Genomic DNA, 24,126 nt, shown 5'->3' with positions numbered 1-24,126 from the left:
TTTTTGGCAGATGACATGAAAATGCTTATAAATTCGCATTTTTAAAATCAAATTTATTGGAATGCTTTAAAAATTCTACAGATTTTCTTTGGGTTTTTTTGTGTGTTTTTTGGGGTTTTTTTTTTTTTTTTTTTTTTTTACTTTTTTAATCTAGCAATCATGATGTTTCTTTTTCACCAAGATACCAGAAAAATTATATTTCAGCAGTTTAAGTCCTCAGCAGTGTCACAAAAGCAACACTGAGAGAGGAGCTTTCAAACATCATTTAATGAGTTTCTATCATCTAAATTATTTCTTAAAAGCTGTTTATCAGAGACATCAAGGAAACTTTTACTAACAATTCACCTTTTCTCCAATTTTCAATCTAAGTACAGAAAGGCAAATGTAAGTACAACTTTATAATTCAGAAAACATTTTCTTAATCACTTATAGCATATACTACAATGAGCCAATCAGACATGTAACACTTACTATGTAATAGACATATGCTAGGATCTATGGAAAATATAAAGGAAAAAAAGTAAGTTTTACAGTAAGTGAAAGCACCTGGAAAGTTAGAACAATTGAGATTGTTAGGTTCTCCTGTTTCATGTTTAACTCCAGCTCTGTGTTCTGAGACTCTTACCAGTATGGCTGTTCCCATCTGTAAAATGTCTGACTTGCTTTACCATCAGGCACAAATATGACAATGTCGTAAACTGTGATGTCCACACAAATAATTATTTACAAAAACATATAAATGGCAATGCAAGACAAGTAATACTGAAGTGATGAAATCTGTGTTGTGAACAATAAAATATACAGGAGGTGAATGAAGGTAAGAGTGGTGTGGGCTAGATTAGGAAGGATGTCAGTGCAGAAAAGTGATATGTGAACTGGGTCTTGAAATGCAAGCAGAATATGAATATTCAAGAAGAGAAAGGTTATCCCAGTAGAAAGAATGGCTGAGGCGGAGGCAGGAAGATAAGTCAGAAGGTGTTTAATTGGATCACCTGAGAACCAAACTAACCCTACAGGAGGGAGTCCTCATGGGTAGCTATAGTAAGTGAGTTTAGACAGATATGGTAAGGACCTATTTATAAAGGCTCTAGAATGCCAAGCTGAGAACGGGATGTGTTATGCCCACAAACTGGCACTTAGGAAAGGACCCTCCATATCTCATCACAAGAGAACTTTAGAAAACACATCAGTCCCCTGTGGAATCCTCTGCAGATTTCTAAATGTTCATTTCCACAGTGTCTTTATTTCCCAAAGTAGCATTCTTCCTTTCTCACATCAAGAATACTTGCCACTAACCACTGCTGTCTTATTGCTTTGCTCAGGCACATGGAAATAATTAGTTAACTGTTTTCACCCAAGTCAAATCGAAACTTTAATAATATCACTTCCACTAGTTTTTATTACTATTGAAATGTATTATTGGATAACCACTGGATGACATCTTATAAATGAAGTCTCCAGCTAATTTCACTTCTCTTTAACTTTGCCAATGTTTAGTTACTTCCTAGTTTTATAAGTTAACTTTGTCAGTATATCTCTTTTCTTCATTCATTTTATTATTGGTATTATTGATATTACCTACTTTGTAAACTCTTAACATTGACAGATCTGACTCAAGTTTGTGGCCCCCTTTACTAGACCTTCAATACCCTTCCAATATATGGTGAATATTTCAAGAAGTTTTCTCAACAAAGAGTTTTTAAAAATATTTCTATACCTTAACATGATATTGAATATGACCCACAGCAATTCATTCAACAAATATTTCTGAACATTACTACATGGTAGGCATTGTTATAAGGGTTGAGCAGAGTAATAAACAAATGGTCATGAATCCCTTCCCTGCCCTAATGAGGTCACTTTCTAGTGGGAGAAGAAGCAGACATAAGCCAACAGAACAATTAAGGCAACTAGCGCATCAGCAAGTGCTAGAGAGAGACTGAAGTAGGAAAGGTGGATGGGAGCATTGGGCTCAAGAGGGAGGGGTCACCACTTGGAATATAGTGGTCAAGGAAGAACTTCCTGAGAGGTGACATCTGCGCAAAGACCTAAAGGAAAAGAAGGACCTGGTATCCCTGGGATGAGAAGGTGCCAAGCAAAGGGAACAAGAGTTAAAAGGCCTGAGGCAGGAGCACACCTGGCATGTTCGAGGCTCAGCCAAGAGGCGGTCATGATTAGAAGGTGAGGGAAAACACAGCAGGAAACAAGATCAGAGAGTAAAGGGGCAGATCGGGGTCTCCCAGGCCGCTAGACGGACTTCAGCTCTTCCTCTGAAGGAGGTGAGAAGTATTTGGAGGGTTCAGAGCAAAGCAGTAAAATGACTTGACATGTTCTTAAAGCCTCGCTCCAGCTACACTATAAACTCCTGCTTTAGGGCTGCAGGAAAACCAAATAGGTCCAGACCCGGGGTAGTGGACAGAGGTGGTGAAAAGTGGTTAAAGTCTGGGTATTTTTTCAAGCTAGAGCTAAAAGGATTTGGCACAGCAGATGCGGGCTACTGAGAAACAGACTAAGCTGTGGTTTACCGACGAGAGTAAGATCTCAGAAGGATGAGGCTTGGCAGGGAGAGAGTGGGAGGCGGTGTGGGCGGCGGAGGGGAGGAGGTGGGTGATGAGTTTGGTTTTGGTCAGGCGAAGTCGGAGATGCCTATCAGACATCAGGAAGAGAGGCAGGAATTCAAGGCTGACGTTCAGGGTGATTGTCAAGGGAATAAACACAGGTAGGAAAGAGAAAATGTCAGAGCAATGAATCCTTGGGCTCCAGGAAGCATAGCACGTAGCTCCAACAGGGACACATGGAGAAGAGCAGCCAGCCGAGGACACAGAGGGCGGACGGAGCACAGAAAGAGGCAGGAGGCAAGTCAGGACGGTGTAGCACCTGGAAGGAGGTGCCTCAGTGAGGGGAAGGAGGCCACGTAAAACCAGGACTGAGAAACTAACCACTGGATGTAGCACCACGGGTATCACTGGAGACTTGGACAAAGGCATTTTGGGTGGAATGGTGGAGTTAAGAGCCAGTAGGGTCAATTCAAAAGAAAATGTGGCAAAAGTAATATGAATTGACTTATGTTCTCAGCCCAACTCTTCTTCCCATTCTTGGGGTAGGGTCATTGGACTCTGGGTTCTTCTGCACATCTTTTCCTTTGTCACCTTCCATCAGGTAACTCTGAACGAGCCATCCATCTGGGTTATCTCTACAGTAACTAACCGTGACAGCAATAATACTAGTCTCTGTGCTCTCCTTTATTACAAAACTCGAAGTTCATCTCCCCGGCTTCTCACCTTCGCTGAGACAGCACAGGGGAGATGAAACGGCGCAGGCCTGGAGCAAGGGCAGATGTGCACTCTGTGGCAGGCTGGCGACCCCCTTTGAGCCTCCTTTTCTTTCCTATAAAACTGGGAGGTTAATCCCTACATCACAGGGCTGCCGTGCAGGTTAGTGGTAATGGACATAAATGCCCATCATATGGGAGTCACTTGGCGCATGTCATTTACTTTCCCCCTTTCCTTAGTAAGTCATGGAAGAACCAGAAGTCAGGTCTCACTGTACCGTTTAACCCTCCCACTGCATAGCAGTTTTTTTTTTTTTTTTAAGTATTCCTTTTTTCAAAGTTTTATGTATCTGGAGAACTAGAGTAATGCATTAACGAAATAAGAATTCATATTTTATGACAAGACAAGAAAAATTTAAACAAAATTTTTTCTCTGCCCATCTGGGCCTCCTCCCTCCCCTCCAGTGTGCACAGTGCATCTTAACCAGACCCCCCCCCAGTGGCAGAAACACCTGCTCAACCATAAAGATCAATATTTGTCCTTCTGGCACCAGCCATATAACTCCTGAGATGATAACAGTCCTTTCTTAACCCTGTATGGAGTCACAACAACCCACCATTCATCTTGTACATGCAGACATCTTTGGTGAACTTTATGTACAATGCCGATACACCATGTCCCTTAAAGACAGTGACCTGTGCAGAACAGACTGGTCAGATGACCTGGGGAGACAGTGGGCTGCACTTAATGGAAGTTCTTAGCTTAAAAACATATTTATGACCCAATTAACATTATTTGGCTATATTACTTGTATTCTGCCCATTTTACAAGATTACTATTTCATGCATACCAAAAGTGTGACTGAGGTTCAGATAAAATTAATGATAATTGGGTGATTTGAAATGACTGACCAACTATAAAGTTGTATAAGATCAATGACTGTAATAGTGTAACTCTAGATTTGGGAAGAAGCAACAGGAGGGAACCATCCCCAGGACCATAGCAGACTAGTAAGACAGGCGGTCCAGAGGCTTTTGGCTACTGTTAACAGGGCCTAGTCTAGTAAGAGCCCATCAGTGAAATCCTCCCCTACCTGAGAATGAGCATTCTTAGTGCCATGAGACAAACTGGTCAAACCTTGGTTGAAATTAAGACCAAAATGGAGGGGACTGTAACATAAAGAAAGTTGCCTGCCACCCATTTTTACAAGAATGAAGTCATCAACCACCGCAGTCACTGACCTACAGTACACCCTGAAAGGAACTCAGGGTGAAGATCAGGATGGGCACTCTATGCTCTGGGGACACTGGCAGAACTGCCTTCAGACAGGTAGATACTTTCAGGAGACATTTTTTAGGAACCTGGATTCTTGCATCTTCCCACACTCAGGAAGGCACTAAGACCATTAACTGAGATGTCTGTTCCTCATGACTAGCAGCAACCTTCTACCAAGATGCGTGCCTGACTGCATGTACCCCTTCGCCAAAATCACATCACTGACCTCCCCCGCACCTCTTCGGAAGTTCTCAGATCCCTCCGAGAGACTCTCTCCCAGGTTACAATCCTCAGTTTGGCTCTAATACAATTTTCCATTCCTTTCTTAGATTGACTATTGATAAATTTTTCATCAACAGCGTGGAAGAGGAGAATCAGAAAAGCTCTCAACTGCAGAAAAAGCCCATTCTGGCCCATGACTATAGTCTCTTTTCTCATTCCTGATCATCTTGACCTGTTCAATACTGTCTTTTACTACTCCACAAATGTGCTCCAATTCTCAACTCATTCTCTCTTCCTCTCTGTCATCTCAGAGCTCTGTCACTTTCCAAGGAAGCAAATACATAAATCATACTGATCACCTTTTTAGGGGCATGGGACCCACATTACTTATCTCTATCTCAATCTTGATTGACATGTAGGCTAATGCCATTTAATTCATTTCCCTGCATTTCTCAACCTTACCTATATATCAGAATCAGCTAGGGAGCCTTTTAAAAATACTAATCACTGACTGGCCACTCTCTCTCCCCCTATTCTGAGATTCTAATTAAATTGATCAGGAGTAAGGCCATTGTCATATTCCTCAATGACTTAGTCTTTCCAGTATTTGTTGGGCGTAATGGGTTGGTCTCTTCCAATCTCACCTGTCCCCAGTAGAGCCATTCCTGCCCATCTATTGCCAAAAGCCAATCTGCCAGATGACTCTTTCCAAATCAAAGCTCAACTCTGTGGCTCCCTTGCTCAAAAACCTCCCCGAGCTCTTCAAGGTCTGCTAAATTCATTCTAAACTATTTCTTCTGGCATTCAAGGCCATCCACCATCTCACCCTAAGCCACCTCCATCACTCACTACTCCCCTGCACCAATCCTTCAGCGGGACCATTTTAATCACTGTTCTACAAAGCAAAACCATGGAATGAGAGTCTTTCCAACAATTCCTATCAAAAGTAAAATCTACTCAAAAGGCACCGCTCTTTGTCACTAGAGTGATAGATGAAAGAGAATCTGTTGGCATTAGTTAAGTTAGTAGAAGGATATAATTGGTAAACAGCTCCAGACAGTGCAGGCCCTGCAGTGTCAAAGGCCGGAGGAAGGCGGCCCTGCTCCCCAAGGCTCTGTCCTGGCCCCCAAGGCTCTTTATCTTGCTGTGAGTAGCCTTAACGTTTGGCACCAATTACGTCACAGTCTCAGAAGAGAATGATTTTCTCTTGATTTATTTCACATTTCTTACCCTAAAGTCAGAAGAGGATTGATTACCTCTTGATCAAGAGAACACGGGTTTGTAGCTACGAGTGTGAGAACTCTTCACACCAAGTATTTGGGGTGCATTTTCCCAAACTGGCAGCCCAACCCGATCTCCACAGGGAATCGGTGGGGCTGAGAACTGCAAAGGAAAACGTCAGCCTTTATTTATAAATTGGTTCCATCAGAGACGCAGAAACATGAAAATAGATTAGCAGTACTGTTATTTTTGCTGGGATAATCAATCCCATGTCGTCAAAGGGCTGATGATCATTACAGAATTTCTTCATAGGAGTAAGAATTGCTCTCATCTGAAGTTTGGGGTTTTTTGTGCATTTTTGGTTTTGGTGTGGGGTGGCTGTTTGAAGACTAAACTGTATCTGGACCTTACACTGTTTAACATGAAACTTAGAGACTGAGACCCCAAGAAGAAACAGATCTTCACCTTCCTCTCAGCAACCATTAAACATACACCATCAAGCTGATAAACAAAACCACCTTGCTCTGTGGTTTCCCAAAAATGGAGATAACTGATTTCTCTCTTATTATTTCTCCATACTTCCCAAATCTCTAAACAAATTTTAAAAACAGTGTAAACAAACAAGGCAAAGAAGAATTTAGGGTGCTGGGAATTAGAAAAATCACAAAGCTACAGAAACTTGAATTTATAGGGCATGAAGACAGGCTCAGATGATGGACAGAAGATTCTCTAACTCTGTTCCTTTTGTTTGGAGTAACCCATTCCACCTGTGTCCACCTGGGACCATACGTGGACCAAAGAAGACCCTTCTAATGTTTACACAGTGGCAGCTAAGTCCAGCTGCTGACCTGACCGAAATAAACAGCAACCTTCAAACAAGCCATCAGGAATGTTTTCAAGCCTTTCCTAATGGCTCAGTCCCTAGATAAGGTCAGACTTGATTTATTAAGGGAGGTCCCTGGTGGCTGTTAAGCATTCTTCTAAATTATACAAAAAACTCATAAAACATTAATAAACCCTCCTAGGTAGAAAACGGACCAAGGGAGTAACTATAAACCAACTGGCTCAAATGATTGTTCCAATCATCTCAGGAAATAAGCTTAATAAAAGCAGTTATAATCTACATCTCCTTGGGTTACAAACATTAGTCCTAATCTTTATTACTATAGGATCATTCATCCCTCACAAGGCATCACAAGCCAGAAGTCCATTCTCTGAGCTACCCAGTGAGGCAGTCTGTGCCAGAGGAGCCTGAAAGCGAAGGGACAGGGGATGATCAGACCAGGGTGGGAAGGGATCCATTAGCAGGAACTACATTTCTCAAGTGTAAGAGATGGCTGAGATTCCCCGAAGCTGCTTCCTTGATTCTGTGTCACAGACTAGAGACCCCAGCTGTGTTAACCCTTGACCCCAGTTCCTTTCATGACCCTCTGGCTGGTCCAGATGTCATCTTAGACCGAATTCTAACTCCGGCCCTGCTTCCCTGTGTTCACCCCAGCGGCATTTACTGTGCTCTGATTAATGAGCACCGTCAGCCCTCCATGCCTCCTCTTGGGACTTTGGGACTGATAAACTGGACAAGCACGGAGACACTGAGCAGAGGGAGCAGATCTCCAAGTCCTCACGTAAGAGCTCCAGATGGGGCCGAACATTTTGTTACAGAGTTAGAGGGATCATCTATATCTGACTTCCCTCCTAGGCTCTGCCCCTTGCATTTCATCATTAAACAAATCTACTTGCCTTTGGAGCTCACTCCATGCAGTCCGCATTCATTCTTGCAGCAAGTCTGCTACAATGGCTGTTAGCGTTAAGGCTGACTTGGTCCCAGTTTTGCCAGCATCACACCATACTCTCTAAACCAGTGCCACTGACGGAGGAGACATAAGACTCCCACGTTTTCCCTCAATTTGAAACAAGTCCCAAACAGTGTGAAGAAGTGAATGGACAAGGTCCTACCTCCTGTGATGATTGTGTTTGCACTTCCTTTTAACTTCTGTGATGTATTAGCCCTGGACCAGTCTCCAAAGGGGAACGGAAGGGGAAAGCACGCAATCTTATCAAACAATCCAGCCAGCTAAATCCCTTCCCTTCAGTTACACTTCTTTAAATCTAGTATAATTATTCACCGATTTCTATTCTGAAGTTGGTGGTGACGATGGTCATAAATCTGTTTCCCTTCCCTCATGCTATGAACTCGGTGAACTAAAAAATGAACCTCCACCAAAGTCTGCTTTTACAATACCATTTGTAGGACTAACCCCGAGAAAACCTGCAGCGCCAGAATCCGAGCTCCCGGACTTTATTAGCAACAAGGCAAGAAACAAAGCCCCAGGATGCTGAGGAGAAAGAGCGTATTCTCCCCAGTCCTGACATGACCTTCCCCTCCCCCCACCTCTGGCAGCGGCTGCCGATGACACTTTATAGGCCACTACGGGCTGCATCCAGCTGTCCAGAGAGCTAGAGAGCCACCAGGGAGACCATACCATCGGAACGGTGGGGGCGGGAGGGGGTTGCAAGGTACACTCCTTACCCTCGCCGTTCCCTCTCAGGGAAAGACTTTACATCAGTAGAACCTATGGAAAAGACTTCACACCTTAGCTTTGAACTCATCGGAGGTTATCTAACGTAACAGTTAGACCACTGACTTTAGATCCTGGTACACATTCAAGATCTCCAGCCTCCCACCCCCGTGTCCCATGCCTCAGTCCCCTGGGGGCTAAAGGACACCGCATGCAGCAGAAGCTTCTCAGCCAGAGGAGCAGTGCACGCAGCGCTGGGTTCCCACCAACGCTGAACCCCAACCTGGGCTGCGGTTCCCACCGGACACAAAGCTGCCGGGACCTGAAACCTAGTCACTGGCAAACACTCTACAAAATCATCTCCTCGGGGGTACAGATACTTCACAGAGTGAGGCAGCATATTTTGAGTGTGCACCTCCCAAAAATAAATGCTTATTCTATTAAAGTCAGTGTACTGAAAAGTGGCAGCTAGAGAATGAACTAAAGACTTAAGTCTTCGAGTCACCATGCTTTCACCAATCTGTTCTATTAACTTTATTAATAATGTATATGCATAATTTCACCTCTAAATTATAATTATACTGAGGAGTGAAACAAGTGACCTGATTAATGCTGTGCTCTTGGATATAGCCTGTTAAAGTTAATAGTTAGAAGTAAAAGTGATTTTGAAATACTTTTAGACTTTCACAGAAAAAAACATGACAGAAAGGAGTGAATTCCTGCCTTTTCATCCTATATAAAATATCAAAACACACTCAGACTTTTATTCTCCATCTGTTTCATTCCTTCTCCTTGCCATTTAGACTAGCTAATATAGCACACATTTTCCTCATTCATCTTCTAGCCCCTGGATAGAGTGGGAGCACCATAAAATCAGGGATTTTTAATTCTTGTCAATGACGTATCCTCTGAGCCTAGGACTGTGACTGACACACAGTAGGGGCTCAATAAACAGGCCTTGGGACATTAAGAATCAAAATATCTAGACTCTATTTTTTAAAACAATTCTTGGAGAGATTAAATCATAATGCTCATCATATTAGAAGCAATATTAAATTGACCTGACACATAAACTATACTATGCTGAAAATAAGGTTTTTCACAAATTAAATGAGTTGGTTTCAGAAACAAATAAAAAATCACTTTGATTCTATCCTGTGTTTTTTCTTTTTTAGACTGTTCAGAATGTCATTTTTATTGAAGTATAGTTGCTATACAATATTACATTAGTTATAAGTGTACAATATAGTGATTCACAATTTTAAAGGTTATACTCCATTTACAGATATGGCCCTCCCCCTTCCTTCTCCCCACTTGTTCACCACTAGTTTGTTCTCCATATCTGTGAATCTGCTACTTTTGTTATTATCTTCACTAGTTTGTTGAATTCTTTAGATTCCACATGTGAGTGGTATAGCACAGTATTTTTCTTTCTCTGGCTGACTTATTTCATTTTGCATAATGCCCTCTAATCCATCCATGCTGCTGCAAATGGCAAAAATCTCATTCTTTTTATGGCTGTGTAGTATTCCAAATTTTCTTTATCCATTCATCTGTTGATGGACACTTAAGTTGCTTCCATATCTTGGCAATTGTAAATAATGCTGCTAAAAACACTGGGGTGCATGTATCTTTTCAAATTAGTGCTTTTGGTTTTTTGGATATATGCCCAGGAGTGGAATTGCTGGATGATACAGTACTTCTATTTTTAGTTTTTTGAGAAACCTCCATATTTTTAAATTTTTATTTCAATCTTAATGGATTTTTTTAGTCCTGCATTGATTCATTAAAAAAATTACTGCAAATTTCACTTAATAGACATCAAATCCTAAAGAAAATTCTGATATATCACAGAGGAGTTGGAACTCTGAGTTCTGGCAGGAAGGAAAATAAGTAATTTGTAAGGAGGATATATAACATAATAAAGCTATATATTTTTCTTTAAATCTAATTAGCAGACTTTTTCTTCTTAAGAATTTATTCAAATATCCAGGCTGACTATCTGGATCTCTCAAAACATTTGCTGGTATTTTCCTAATGCCATGAAAGTTGAAGCTGACCCAAATCCTCAACTACAGATATATGTATGTTTAAAATTAAGAATCCATTCAGGCACTAATTAAACTCTCAAATTTTCTGACAGTCTAACTTATCATGTTCCTTATAACTAAGTCAACCTTAGATATAAACCAAAAAAAAAAAAGTAAATCCCAAAGAATATTTGCTACTGTCAAAAAAAATTCACTATATACTGAGAAGGTACAATTTATATGTGAGGTTTATTAGCTCACTGAAAAATAAAAGGAGAAATGTCAACTTCTCATATTTCAGTTGAAAACTATACTCATCTGTCCATAGCATGATTCCCTTTTGGACGTTAGTACACAATTATATGGTTGCACTAATTGTCCTTGCTAGAAACTAAGGAATTTCATGCCCCTACCTAACAACAAGGTCCATTCATCAAACTTCATTCTGTGACTCCCTGAATGCCAGCTACCCTCCCTTATCCATCCAATCAAAAGAAGTAGGCTTGGCAAACAGAACATTCCCAGGTATAATGATCATTTTAACTATGGATTCACTTCATTTGTGTTTAAATTATATTAATGCTTTCTACCAATGTGATCTATACAATGTCTATTAAATGCAAAGCAGTACACAGATTTTGGAGAGTAGAAAGTGTGTGTGTGTGTCTGTGTGTGTGAGAGAGAGTGTGTGCATGTGTGCCCACATGTGTACAAAATTAACACTTGCTTCAAATAGTGTATGATTTAATCATATATAGAATAAACATGAGCTATATTTAACACATAAAGAGTTCAAACCTGCTATGAAGTACTAAGTAAATAAACACACAGAGATCCAAAATGACCCAGGAGGAATTAAACTGAAACTACTCTCTGTAATGGCGTACATTAACATATAACCAACAGGAGATCTAAAGTTGTCTATTTTTTAATCTCTGTGAGGGAAACTCCTGACTTCTGGGCAATCTCTGGCTCCTGAGTGCTTGCCTGGCTCTGACCCCTGCCTTGGATTGACCGTGAGCTTCTGTTGCTCACTTGCTTTCGACAGTTTGCCTGAAATGAACTACTGTTCCTTCCTGACTTCTAGCTTCTGTGTACTTCCGGAGTCAACAAGTGCTACGTCCCGGTCCCAACATCTGCCTTGGTCTTCCTAGTCCTAATTAATCACGCTGCTCCCACCAGCGAGAAATGCCCAAGCCAGCGAATCACCAGCAACACAATGGATCGACTCAGAATCCCCATTCTCCACTTAGGAACTGACCAGCGTCCTCAGGTGTGAGCTGCAAGGATACACGCCTTGCAGGTAGTTGTGAACTGTGAGTTATAAAGCAATATGTAGTGCCTGACACAAAGTAAATGTATCATAAATGATGATTTCCATGTTATCCTGGGACTTTTTTGGGGAGAGAGACTTGAGAAAAACACTTTAATTACACAAAATCTCAAAATCTCCCAAACTCTTCCTATAGTGAAAAACAATTGGGGGTGGGGGGTGTCTTTAGGGAACCCTTACAAACATATGAGATGGATAAATAAAATATGAAATGGATTTCTATGTGGGCAAGAATATATTACTTTAGGGGGAAATAATCCTCCAAATGGTATTTTAAGTACAACAGGTTCTTACAGTAAAGAAATCCAAGAACTAATATAAATGATTTTCTGAGGAACAAGCCTAAAGAGTCACAGGGTCCCAAAATGTGGCAGAGACTACTCTGTGCCCTTCATATTAATTCTGCATTTCATAATTTTAGTATAAAACTCTCCGTGCCTCAGCTGCCCAATACACGACTGCCCAACTAGACACTACATTTCCCCATCTCCTTGCAGCTGGTTCCGCCGTGTTAGGAAGTTCTGGTCAAGGGGATGAGGGTGAAAAGTGACGTGTGGAATCTGTCTCCCACCCTCCATCCCCCTGGGGCAGGAATGTGAAAGGATCCTGGTAAGCCCGCGTCAACCATATGGACAAGAACAACACCCTCGTGGATTGGTTCCCCAGCCTCAGCACACTGGGACCACTTGGAAAAGCATATAAAATACTGGCTCTCTGTCCTACAGATGCAGATCCAGTTGGTCCCAGGGAACGGTGAAGCAATAAGAAAGAAGGACTAGAGATCTCTGAACGACTTTATGGCTCTGAGACGCTTGCTCCCCTGGAACACTGTTGGGCAATAGTACTGAGAAATCTAAAAACCAGCACTCCAAGAAAGGATGCAAAAAAGGCATGTTGATTACATGCCGCGTTCATATTCACAAACAATCCTGTGTTATTTAAACTATGGTTGTTTGGCCTCAGAGAAAGCAGCTGAACAAATATCCTTAAAAATATACATAATAAACACAAAATTCTGGTCTTCCGGGAAAAGAATTATAAGTACCGGTTTTAAAAAAAATACTGTTCTTTTTCTAAAGAAAAAACTGAAGTATGTCAGTAGCAAAAGAAGAGACTGTAGTTTTCACTTAATCCAGGGAAATCATTGGGAGAGCTAGAGGAGATTCATTAAAGAAAAACTAAAAATACATGTTAAATAGAATACAAACTTGTGGTTGCCAAGGGGGAGGGACAGACTGGGAGCTCAAAATTTGTAGATACTGACAGGCATATGCAGAATAGATAAACAAGATCATACTGTATAGCACAGGGAAATATATACAAGGTCTTGTGGTAGCTCACAGCGAAAAAAAATGTGCCAATGAATATATGTATGTTCATATATAACTGAAAAATTGTGCTCTACACTGGAATTTGACACAACATTGTAAAATGACTATAACTCAATTAAAAAATGTTTAAAAATATGTTAAATATTAACATTACTCAGTTTGACAAGACAAGGGTAAAAAAAATTACAGTTTGCCAATTCATTAATAATTTACATAAACCAAAAAGAACTTGGAAGCAAAATGGGAAATCTCAAAAAAGATGACTAGCACAGAGTTAAGTAAATACTGACTTATCTTTGGGGCCCATTTTTGATAGGCTACAGATTAGACTGCTTTAATAAAGCAATGGACTCCTTGTTTTTTGTTATTCTGTCATCCTCAACATGTGGCTTCCATTTCATGGTCCAACATGGCTACCCCATCACCTGCCATGACAACCTCGTAGTGAATACTCTTTCATAGTAAGACAACACCTTACCACTTCCACTCACACTCTGTTACCCAGAACCTATACAAATGCCCACCATTACCTGCAAGGGAGGCTGGGAAATGTAGTCTTCAGCTGGACAATCAGGTACTGAGCTAAAACTTATCATTACAGAAGAAAAGAATATTAAATATTGCAGGCAATCAGAAGTCTCTGCCAGAGGTCTCATTATTAAGAGGGGTGAGAAAAATTGAAATAAAAGTGTGTCTAAAATACTCCAAAAATGCATAAAATGTAAAATATACAAATAAAAAACATTTCTATACATATTGAAGCTACACAAAGTCAAACACGACATAGATACACAGCGTAGAAAATGGAACTGAAGTCCCCTTTACCCTCATTGCACCTCTGGGAAAGTAATGACTTGTTAAAATAATCTTGGGAAGTGTGGGTGTGGGGCTACCAGTTAGGTGAATACTGTCTTGCCATAGTTCTTCCCCTAGTGCTACCACCAGAAATAAAACTTTGGAAGAGGAGATGTCATTTTCGGAATCTTAAGATTTCTTTCTTTGGGGCAATGGTCTCAAACAAGAAAAAAACCAGACTCTAAAGGAGCATTTCAGCAAGGCCAACTTGAGGCATTACAAGGCATCAAAGGAAAACATCAGTGCTTCTTGCACAACCACTGCAAATGTGCCACCAGCCACAAAGCCTTTCCTCCTGGCAAGAAGACAATTTAAATAGATAATTAAAATCACAAAAGTGGCAAAGTCAAACACAGATATCAACCCTTATCTGACCTTCTCAGAGACAGAGAGCTTTACAGTGAATAAAAATGCCTACCCACTCATATTCTATATTGCTATACTTTTGCTATAAACCCCCAAAATAGTTTTATATCAGTCTTCTAAATTTAACTAGCTGGAGTCATTTCTTAAGTATTACACCATTTAACCTTTTCAAATGAAGGGCTTGCCTTTTCATGGAAAGCAGGCATTTAGCATTAACGACAGAACACCATGTCCTTGGCTTAGATATTCTCCAAAAAAAATAGGTCTTTTTTTTGTACACTAAGCTATAAGGCAAAAGTAGAAATTAAAAAATTATTCAAGGATTCAAAGTTTGAAATCATCTATACTAACTAGAGTGTTTAAATATCAGAACCCCAACTTAACATATCAATTTTCTTAAAATCACAGTCACTGAACTCATGAAGCAAATGCTATAATTCATGAGAATACGGAAAAAATTTGGGGAAAAAAAAGTTTTAATTAGATACGTCAGGATTTGAATGAGTATAGTCAAAATCATTGGGAAAGTGACCTAACTGCATTTTCAAGCAAAGAAACATTTACTAAGTTGAGAATAATTAAATTCCATCTATTTTGAAAAGTAAGCATTACAAATAAGATTCTTAAAGAGTTAATAAAAACAAAAACAACTATTTTTAGGTCAAATCAATTGTACTCAAAATTCAAGCTTAGCAACTGTACCTGGTATTAAAATCTAACAGGCATATAGTAAAAGAATACTAAAAAGACAAGTACTGAGAAAAATGAAACCAGACCAAAATGTTGTCAGATAAACCAGTGTTTCCTTTTTTAAAGTGTGTACAAGGATTGCTATGTGCCTTAAATGTAATCTATAAGTTCTATACAACTTGTAGCATGGATTTAAAAAATTATTGTGTCATTATTTTCAAGATTTTAACCTAGTCGTAAGAGAGGTAACAAATCAGAAATTACTTCTATCTTTTAACTTCTAAATTTGTATATTGCATTTAAGAAAATCACATTTTTTAAAACAAAGATATATTTGTATACAAAGATAGTATACAAACATCCAACCTCAGAAGGCCATGTTTAATCCCTTTACCCTTCCTAAAAGTGTATGTTCCAGATGTTTATTAACTGTCTTCAAGGCATCTCACTCTAGGCAAATACAAACCACAAAACAAAAATAAAACAAAACACAAAGAAAATAGGAGCTCAACTTCACTGAGATCAGGTAGAGGTCACCAACTTCCCTCCCCCAAAGGGGACCCTGGCCTTACCATCCTTCTCTCCTCCCAAAGGAGACATCCCTCCCTGGTGCTGAGACCATCCCTCCCTTGGCCGTCTGGCCTCCTCGGGACCTTTCTTTATCTATGAAAGAAGCATTGGAAGAGAAAGGGGTCAGGAGTAGGCTAGCTGGCCTTAGTAAGGGCCAGGCTCAACCTGTGAGGCAGCAGAGTCAGAGGGGAAGGAGACACACTCAGAATTTGGGAAGGGAGAAGCTGATTCAGATTTGAGGCCAGCCCTGTGAGATATTACCGAATGTGTTTTCCAAACATGCAACTAGGCATAAAGAGGCTATGTAACGTGTCTAAATTTACACCGTGTGTAAATTTCAGTACCGAGACTTTAACCCAGGTCATCATCATTCTCCCTGCGCCAACGTCCTGACGCGTGCACATCACCCCACTGTCCCAGTGTGGGAGGCAGAGCTGCTGGGGAGTATTCACATGGAGGTGTAAAGTCCATCCCAGCAGTTCCGCAAGCTCTAGGCTAAAGAAGCAGCAGGATTTTAAAAAACATACAAGAGACAGCTTGCTCATTCTTAGACTCTGTAACGATGTTTTGCTGTGGGTTTGTAAGGGCAGGATGGCTCAGAGAATTTTGCCAAGTGCCTTCCTTGTCTCCCAGTGCCATGGGGGCTCGTGCCAAGATTTACCAGAAGATGTACTTGACTTCCACACACTCTCCTGTAGCTGCTTTCGTTCCCTTTTTTCGTTCCCTCCTTGGCGATCCCCATCTCCCTCAAACATCCCTAGGCAAAATCACCCCTTTAAGTTCATCACCTATTTCTCTCCGTGCATTTACCACCAAACTCCTTGAGCAGTTCTCCCATCAGTCTTCATCTCCACGGCTTCCTTCCACTCAGGTCATGTCTTCCAGCTCATCCTTAGAATCCTGCTCACACACACACCCCCGAGGTCAGAACCCTTTTGACGTTCCAATTGCCAAATCCAGTGGCCTCTTCCATCTTCACACAACCAACTTCTGTGTGGAAAGTTTCAAGAAAACTTTCTTCTAGGAACCAGCTCCTTCCTTGGCTTTCAAGAGATCACTCTCTCCTGGTTCTCTGTTTCAATCTTTGACAGCTCAGTCCAAGTCACCAGTGCACTCTCCTCATCCCCTAAACTTTAAATATAGGCTTCCTAACATCCACCCTTGGTTAGTATGTTTTCTTCCTTAAATCATTCCTGTTGTATCATCTCTTCTACCTGACGGCTTCAACATACATGATTAGTTACTTTCTAGACCTCTAACTTTTGCCCCCAAATTCTTGCTTACATTCCACATTATTATCCTCAAAAATCATAGCAGCATTTGCAGCTCAAGGCGAAAACCAGCTTCACTTTTCTCCTCCTCGCCGTGCTGTCTGCCCCTCGCATTCCATTTCTGACTTCACGACCCTCCCCATCCTGTCTTCAAGCTCGAAACCACCATAACGTTTTCCATTTTACTTAAACCTCCGCTTCTGAGTGAACGTAAATACTGAGAGTTTTACTCAAGAAATGTCTCATGATTGTTGGCCGTTTGGCTTTTTGTGGTTTGGGCTGATTTTGTTTGAGTTTTGTTTGGATTTGTTTTTTTATCTTCACCTTAGATCAGACATTCCACAGTTCTTACCTGGACCAATGAAATGGCAGAATGCCTAATGGGTAACCAGAATTCAATCTTGGTTTCTCAATCCTATTGACTGAATTCTCTTGCTAAGAAACAAAACTAATCTCAATAAATACTACTCATATTAATGTTATCATAATATAATATGGTCTAATTATGCAGATGAAGCTGTAAGACTAAAGACACATCCCTCTGTGCAGAGAGTAGGTTCTGGCCACACGAGTAACTCTCCAAAAATCGGAATTATGAAAGAGACTCTTTTAATCCACAGCACACTCATTACCAGAGTCAAGACATCTCAAGGGCTGCTTCCTGGTGCCATCCTCATGAATACACATTTGGGTTAATGACTAGGAAAAAAAGAACACAGTCAAGTCAGGCCAGGAGTGGCGTCCAGGCAGGAGGCTCAAACAGGAGCTGCCTCAGGGCTTCGGATAAAAATCGGGCAGCGTCAGCAGATGCTGAGAGAAGACCACTTTGGTAGGAGCAGAAATCTGCATTGCACAAGCTAGACCATGTTTACGCTTCATGTCGCTTCCGGGATTACTGGCCTGAACCCTCCCTTAGTAAATAGCTGCAACTTTTTGAAGGTTATAACCTGTCCCAGATTAAGAGCTGCGAGGACAGGTCTTATGTGCATGCTTGTGTGGGCTGCAGAAGAAGCAGTGTACACTGAGGGCCAACGAGGTGGTGGAAACAGAGAACGAGAAGGAATCCCAAGGCAAAAGTCTGAGACACAGATTCATAGATTCTTGGCTGGTAACTTCCCATAAGAGACCCCTTCCCAGGGCCACCCTTGGAGGTCTCAGACTTGTTTGTTATTAATAAGAAGGCAAGTGTCCCTCACAACTGATTTCCCATTGCCTTTAGTTGAAGTCAGAATTCTTAAGAATGGATGCCTTCTCAAAGTGGGCTGAACTTACCTCCTCGCCTACCAACACCCCCAAAGCATACAGACTGTTTATCTCCGCGGAGGAAGAATGTTTCAGCACCCAGAGCACCCAGGTCATGCCAGCACCCCAGCACGCTGTGCCACGGTCCCCCGGAACACACTCCTCCTTCAGCATGGATCATTCTCTTCCCAACCTGGCACATTCCTCCTCATCCTTCAGGACCAGCTCTCTCACCACCTCTCCCCTGAAGTTCCCTGGACCCCCACTGAGGGAGTCCCTTGCTGTCTCCCTGCCACTCGGCTTATTCCTCTTATTGCTACCACGTGGTCCTGGGATTGTTTGTACGCTGAGGGTCAGGGATGCAATGTATGACTTTGAGGGGGATACAACTCAACCCGCAACATAAGCCTGAGCATAACGTGTTGAATAAATTCACCTTTGCCCAGGAACGTTAGATCACGACTGAAAGAAGCTGTTTTCAGATTTGTTCAAACCGTTTGGTTTGCCTTTGCTTTATCTGCCTATTTGTTTTCTTGAGCACCTGCTATTTACAAAGCACCGTGATGAGGCTGAGAAAAGCCTACAGACGAAGTAAATGCACCATCTCTGTTCTCTTGGAGTTTACCATCCAGATAAGTGGTTTGTCCAACTCCTTTAGCAAAACCACAAATCAGAAGAAAGTGGGGCTGTGCCAGGAGATGCCAGGATGGGGAGCCTGGAGACACACCATTCAGCTCCCCCAACCCTCTCCAGAGGCCCATGAAGCCAAACCCCAGAGCCTGGGGGCTCTAAAGAGCACCATTCGAAAGATCTGAGAGAAACACATATATGAAGCCAAATCAGATAAGAAATATGCAATTGTTTGGTGTAAACTGTAGAGCACCATACTAACGCTGGCTGTGTTACACAGAATGCAACCTCCTGTCCCTGCCTTACGGCCAACAGGGCATTTACAAGATCACCACAGGAAGGACCTCAGGGACCAAAGGGAAACACATAGAGAGAAAACAAAGAAGAGACTCAGAGACACAGAAGAAAGGCAGAAGAGAATATAACAGAGACAAGAATCATACACCAGCACGATCAACACGCATGGCTCTGTATAACAACTGTCAAGTCAGACGGAACAACTGTGACTCTTTATAGGGCCTCCTGTGAGCCAGACACTGGGCCGAGCCCAGTGGCCACATCATCTCATCCTCAAAGCAACTTTAAGAAATGCTATTGTTTCCCCATTTTATAAGTGAAGAAAATGGGGCTTGAAAAGCTTAGGAATGTGTCCAAAGTTACACAGTAAATTAGAGACAGGACTCAGATTCTGGGGTATCTAAGATCAAAGCCTGGACAAGCAACAAATTTCAAACATCTTTTGTTTATGACAAGACACAGTCTTTGTCGTAATGCGCCTACAATGGGGAATAACCTTGCCTTCTGATTGGCCAGCAACAATCCTAGTTTACATCTGTCTCCCAGTGTAATTGTTAATAATTCTCTTTCATTTCAGAAGTGTCCCAGTTTAAAGGAAAATTATATGATCAACCTGCCTCAACGCCACTTGCTGCAGCCAAATGTGTCTACACGGACTTTCCAGGCCCAGTGTAGAATTAAAACAGGGGACCCTTCTGTTCAAAAAGTAAGAAACAAAGTGCTATGGAAGGTCCTGAGGTCTAAAGCTGTTTTCTTTCTTTCATGTATCTGCTCTGCTCACACCCCTAAGTCCCACTGGACTTCACTTGCAAAGCACAAGTTCAAAGATGAAATTAGCAAGAATTTCAAGATGGTGATGGTGGAGCATTAAACCAAGCTTGAGGTCCTTCGAAGTGGGCGGCCCTGTATAATAGTATAGGATACACCCTTGAAGTCGGCCCTGTTCTGTCCTTTCTCCTGGAAACCGATTACAACTTACTATTGTCCAGACTCTGGACATCAAATACTGGATATTAGGTCCATTAAAGCATTTTTTCTAATGTTCTAGAATATTCCTAATAAAGCACAAAATTTCATTTCCCAAGGAAAACAAGAAAATAAGTTCAAATTCCATCACTCTCTACCATTTTATTTATGAACCTAAAAATAATTAATCCAGATAATGTAATCTATCTATGGTCTCAAGTGAAATTTTAGACTATAACAAATTGAAATAATAGTGTGTGACAAAGTCTTTAATACCTCAACGCCTGATTTAAATTATGTTTCTGTTTTAAATGCAGGTACTACATGTTTAACTTAAAACTTTTTGTTACATAATACAAACTTGCCTAAGCAAAACTTAAGTAACTTCCACCATCTGTACAGACCAAAAGGAAAAAACAAAACAAAATCAGAAGTTTCAGGATGATTGAGGAACTGTCCTTAAAAATGGGGTGGGAGGTGAGAAGACAGGTCAGTTCGCTGATTCAGTCATCCACTCATTCAGGAAGCAGTTACCGAGTACTTACAGTGTACTGCACAAAAGTCTGGGGAAACATAAATGAGTAAAATGTGGCCCTGTCTTCAAGAAGCTTGCATTCTAGGAGAATGAGACACAGGCAGATACACCTCTACAGTCGCTTCCTTTGGTGCCAGGGAAGCGGGGGCTGCAGGGAAGAGTGGGTACTAAGCAGTGAGCACTGTGGCCTGGGCACGAGAGAGGGATGGGATCATACAAGTTTTGCTGAAGGAGATGACGGAGCTGTAAAAGTGCAGCAGGAGCCCAGCAAGTAGGTAAGGGCAAGAGGCTGGAGAAAGCACGGCCGCCTTGGCACCCAGTGGGGAGAGTGAGCCACTCTAAAGGACAGCAGCAAACTTCAAGGACAGAGCGTCATTCAATCAAGAAGCGTCTGCTGGGGTGGCCACCAGAGAGAAGGAAGACGGAGACTGACACTAGGGATGGAGAAAAAAGGCAATGTTTCTGGACTATCTGGGGGGGGTGGCGGGGGGGGGAGAGGTGTTGTCTCTTTAAGAGGCCAAAGGCTGGAGATGAGAAATCATCTTACTAAAAAAAGTTTTCCCTCAGGCCATATGCTCATTTAGTCAAGGGAAATAATGCTATTTTGTTTGCTTCTTTCTGGGCATGTAAATAAAAACACGTTCTTGGTAAAACTAAAAACATGCTTTTCATCTCTTTGTAATCAAGATAAGAGTTACCCTTCATCCACGCTGATGAAGCATTGACAGAAATCGAAAACAATGACTAATCTAACAAATATTTAAATTTGACCTAAGAATTCATTATCAAATTTATCAACAAATTTACCAGTGCACTTATTTAACACTACAGCTATTTAAAAAAAAAAAAAGAAAACTTCTTTTGTTTGTCTGCATTTCTGACCATTCCCTTAGGATGGACTCCTAGAAAAGGAATTACCAGGCCAAAGGGTTTGAATATTTTTAAAGCTCTTGGTACCTATCAGTTCAGGCTAAAATTAAAACTGGATTGACTCTATCAATTGAAGGTGACCAAGTGAAATAGATGGGAATTAAATGTCGCCGTCATAAATAATACCCAAATGTTGCTATAAGTAATACTTCCAAGAGGAAACCTAGTCAAGTATTCTAAGCAGATCTTGGGCTTTGAACGGTAATAAAACGAAAAGGAAGTCAGGGGAAACTTCTGTTCAGGATGACTTTCAGGCCAATCAGCGCACTTGTGCGTGTGGGTGTGAACAATGTACATGTACAAATAACGGACAAAGGAAAGGAAAAGGGAGAGTCCGTCATCTCTGAATGAGACAAGAAGAATGAAATCATAAAATGACCTACTTGTAAAGAATAAAATGCAATTTATTTTATACATCCCGTAAGTTTTCTAACTCTATATCCTACTATCAATTCCACTCATCAGGTGTTAAGATTAGAGGAAAAACTGGTGATATTTTAAAGAAAGATCAACAAATTGGTTTTTAAGATAGGTTAGGTTAGCTATCTATTTCTGTAAATTAAGACTTTTTTGCTTAGTGCTTTCGTCATAATCCTCCAGAAAGGAGCAACTACTGCAACTTGAGAAGTGACTCAGATTCTTCGAGAGCCAGAGGACTGGCTCACCAACAAAGTTTCATGAAAGCCAAATCTGAAGCTACTAAAAGTCAAATCTCCTTAAAAACATGCTTTTCTGACGCTGCTACATGGATGTGTACACTGTTCTATTTATCACCAATGCACTCTCGAAGATCCGCATTTCCAAAGAATGTGGCCCCAGGCGGCTCAAGTATATCGATTTTACTTTGAGAAGTCAACCAGAAGCTAATAACCTGTGCATCTCACAACCCTTGAGACAGGGTTCTTTCCTTTTTGCCAGAGCCAAGAAGTGAATTTCCTCTATCACAATTACAGCAGAAAGTTTACCTCTTTCAGAAAACTGAGCAGGAAGTTTGGCCTTTGAGACACTTCCCTCCAGACCAAGGGGGTATGGAATAGGGTGGTGGGAGGAGGTTCGAAGATTTGAAGGAGCTTTTAGCAAAGGCTAAAGTCCTCAGTCTCTGAGTGATGCTCTCCAGAGCATCTGGGTGGAGAGGAGCCAATTCTCAAACTCTGGGTCTTTGTAGCAGTGAATAGAAAAAAATTCAAGTTTTGAGTGATGTCTAAGAAGTTTCTTTCACTCAGCTTTGCCCCTCCTGGTCCTAAAATGAATGAAACATTTTCAAAGCAGACTTCCAGTGAGTCAAGTTGAAATCCCGTAACAGAGTTCCTGCCAGTTCTAGGAAATCTCGAAGTTGTGTGATGGGTGGTTTATTACACTGCTTTTCCTGGGCTCTGTGTGATCAGGGGGTCCAGGAGCTGAACTTGAGGGGAGGCGGGGGTGCGGAGATTTAAACAGCAGATTTAAACCCTGAGTGGGGGGCGGGGGGGGAGGGGACAGTAGGACTGGGATGGGGTGAGCACCACATGTGGCTTTAATATCCAACAGCTGCCAGAGATCACAACCTCGCTGCTCCCTCTGTACCCCCCACCAGAACTCTACGCTTCAAAGATTATTATAACTGAAGGGACTTCACTGCCATGCAATCTGAATAATAAACTCAAGCTTCAGAAGAATCAAAATTCTTTTTTAACTAAATGTACCTGAATGCAGCAGACAGACTTTAATCACCAAGTCAAAATTTTCAAACAAAATCCGGAGGGGAGTAAGGGAAGGGGGAAAAATTACACAAGGCACTCGAGCAGACCAGGGAGGGGGTGAAAAGGAGGGAGGAATGATGGGGCAGCAGGGACTCCCTGAACAAGAGCCTTCTCCTCCTCGAGCTAACTTTGCAAAGCCGCAGCTCTCCAAGGCCCCGGCAGCTCACGGCGTCTCCGGGCACGAACGAGCCCCCGGGCAAGCCAGCGGCGGCGCGCGGGGATGCTCGGCCCGCTCCCCGGTCCCCGCGCGGAACACGCGGCGCGCGGGCACACTCACCGACACCAGGAACTCCAGCGTGCCCACGTAGTCCCGCTCGGTCTTCTGGAGCTCGCTGAGCACGCACACGCGCAGGCGAAGCTGCTTCTCCAGGTCCTTGGCGCTCTCGTCGCCCATGGTGGGCGCCGGGACGCGGGGCTGCCGGCCGTGCTGCGCGCTGTCGCCCCGCGCGCCCGCCGCTGCCCCGGCCCCGCGCGGCCAACAGGGAAAGTTGCCGCGTCCGCCGAGTCCGGGGAGGGAAGGGCGACTTTCCGCGCCGGGGAGAGGCGGGGGCGGGGGCGGGGGCGGGGGCGGGGGCAGGGGAGGGGGCGCCAGCTGGGAATCCGGGGCGGGAGGCGGGGGGCTCTGCCGAGGCAACTCCCGGGGGAGGCGGCTCCCGCCCGGGACCTGCGCGCCGCGCCCCGCGCCTCTGGCCTCACGCGGCCCGGGCTGGAGGGGAGGTGGCTCCGGCAGCCACAGCGGTGCCTTGGACATTAATCAAATGCTTTGTATCCATGTGACTCCGACCCTTTACCCTTTGCCAAATCTCAGGAAAAAGGAAGCACAACCCTGGGG

The 24,126-nt window shown here is 42.4% G+C and overlaps 1 protein-coding gene across 1 annotated transcript in view; it reads right to left on the bottom strand.

The window, feature by feature from the left end:
* Window positions 1-23,757, bottom strand: part of PREX2 (phosphatidylinositol-3,4,5-trisphosphate dependent Rac exchange factor 2) — a 232,818-nt gene extending 209,061 nt beyond the window's left edge. The window contains exon 1 of the mRNA XM_031441512.2: window positions 23,572-23,757. Within this exon, the coding sequence (XP_031297372.2) occupies window positions 23,572-23,688 (117 nt within the window). The 5' untranslated portion in view covers window positions 23,689-23,757. The remainder of the gene's footprint in view (window positions 1-23,571) is intronic.
* Between the last annotated feature and the right edge of the window lie 369 nt (window positions 23,758-24,126).

Source organism: Camelus dromedarius, chromosome 30 (genome assembly GCF_036321535.1).
Source record: "Camelus dromedarius isolate mCamDro1 chromosome 30, mCamDro1.pat, whole genome shotgun sequence".
In the NCBI taxonomy this organism is placed as follows: Eukaryota; Metazoa; Chordata; class Mammalia; order Artiodactyla; family Camelidae; genus Camelus; species Camelus dromedarius.
This window is presented reverse-complemented; position numbering and strand designations above follow the sequence as displayed.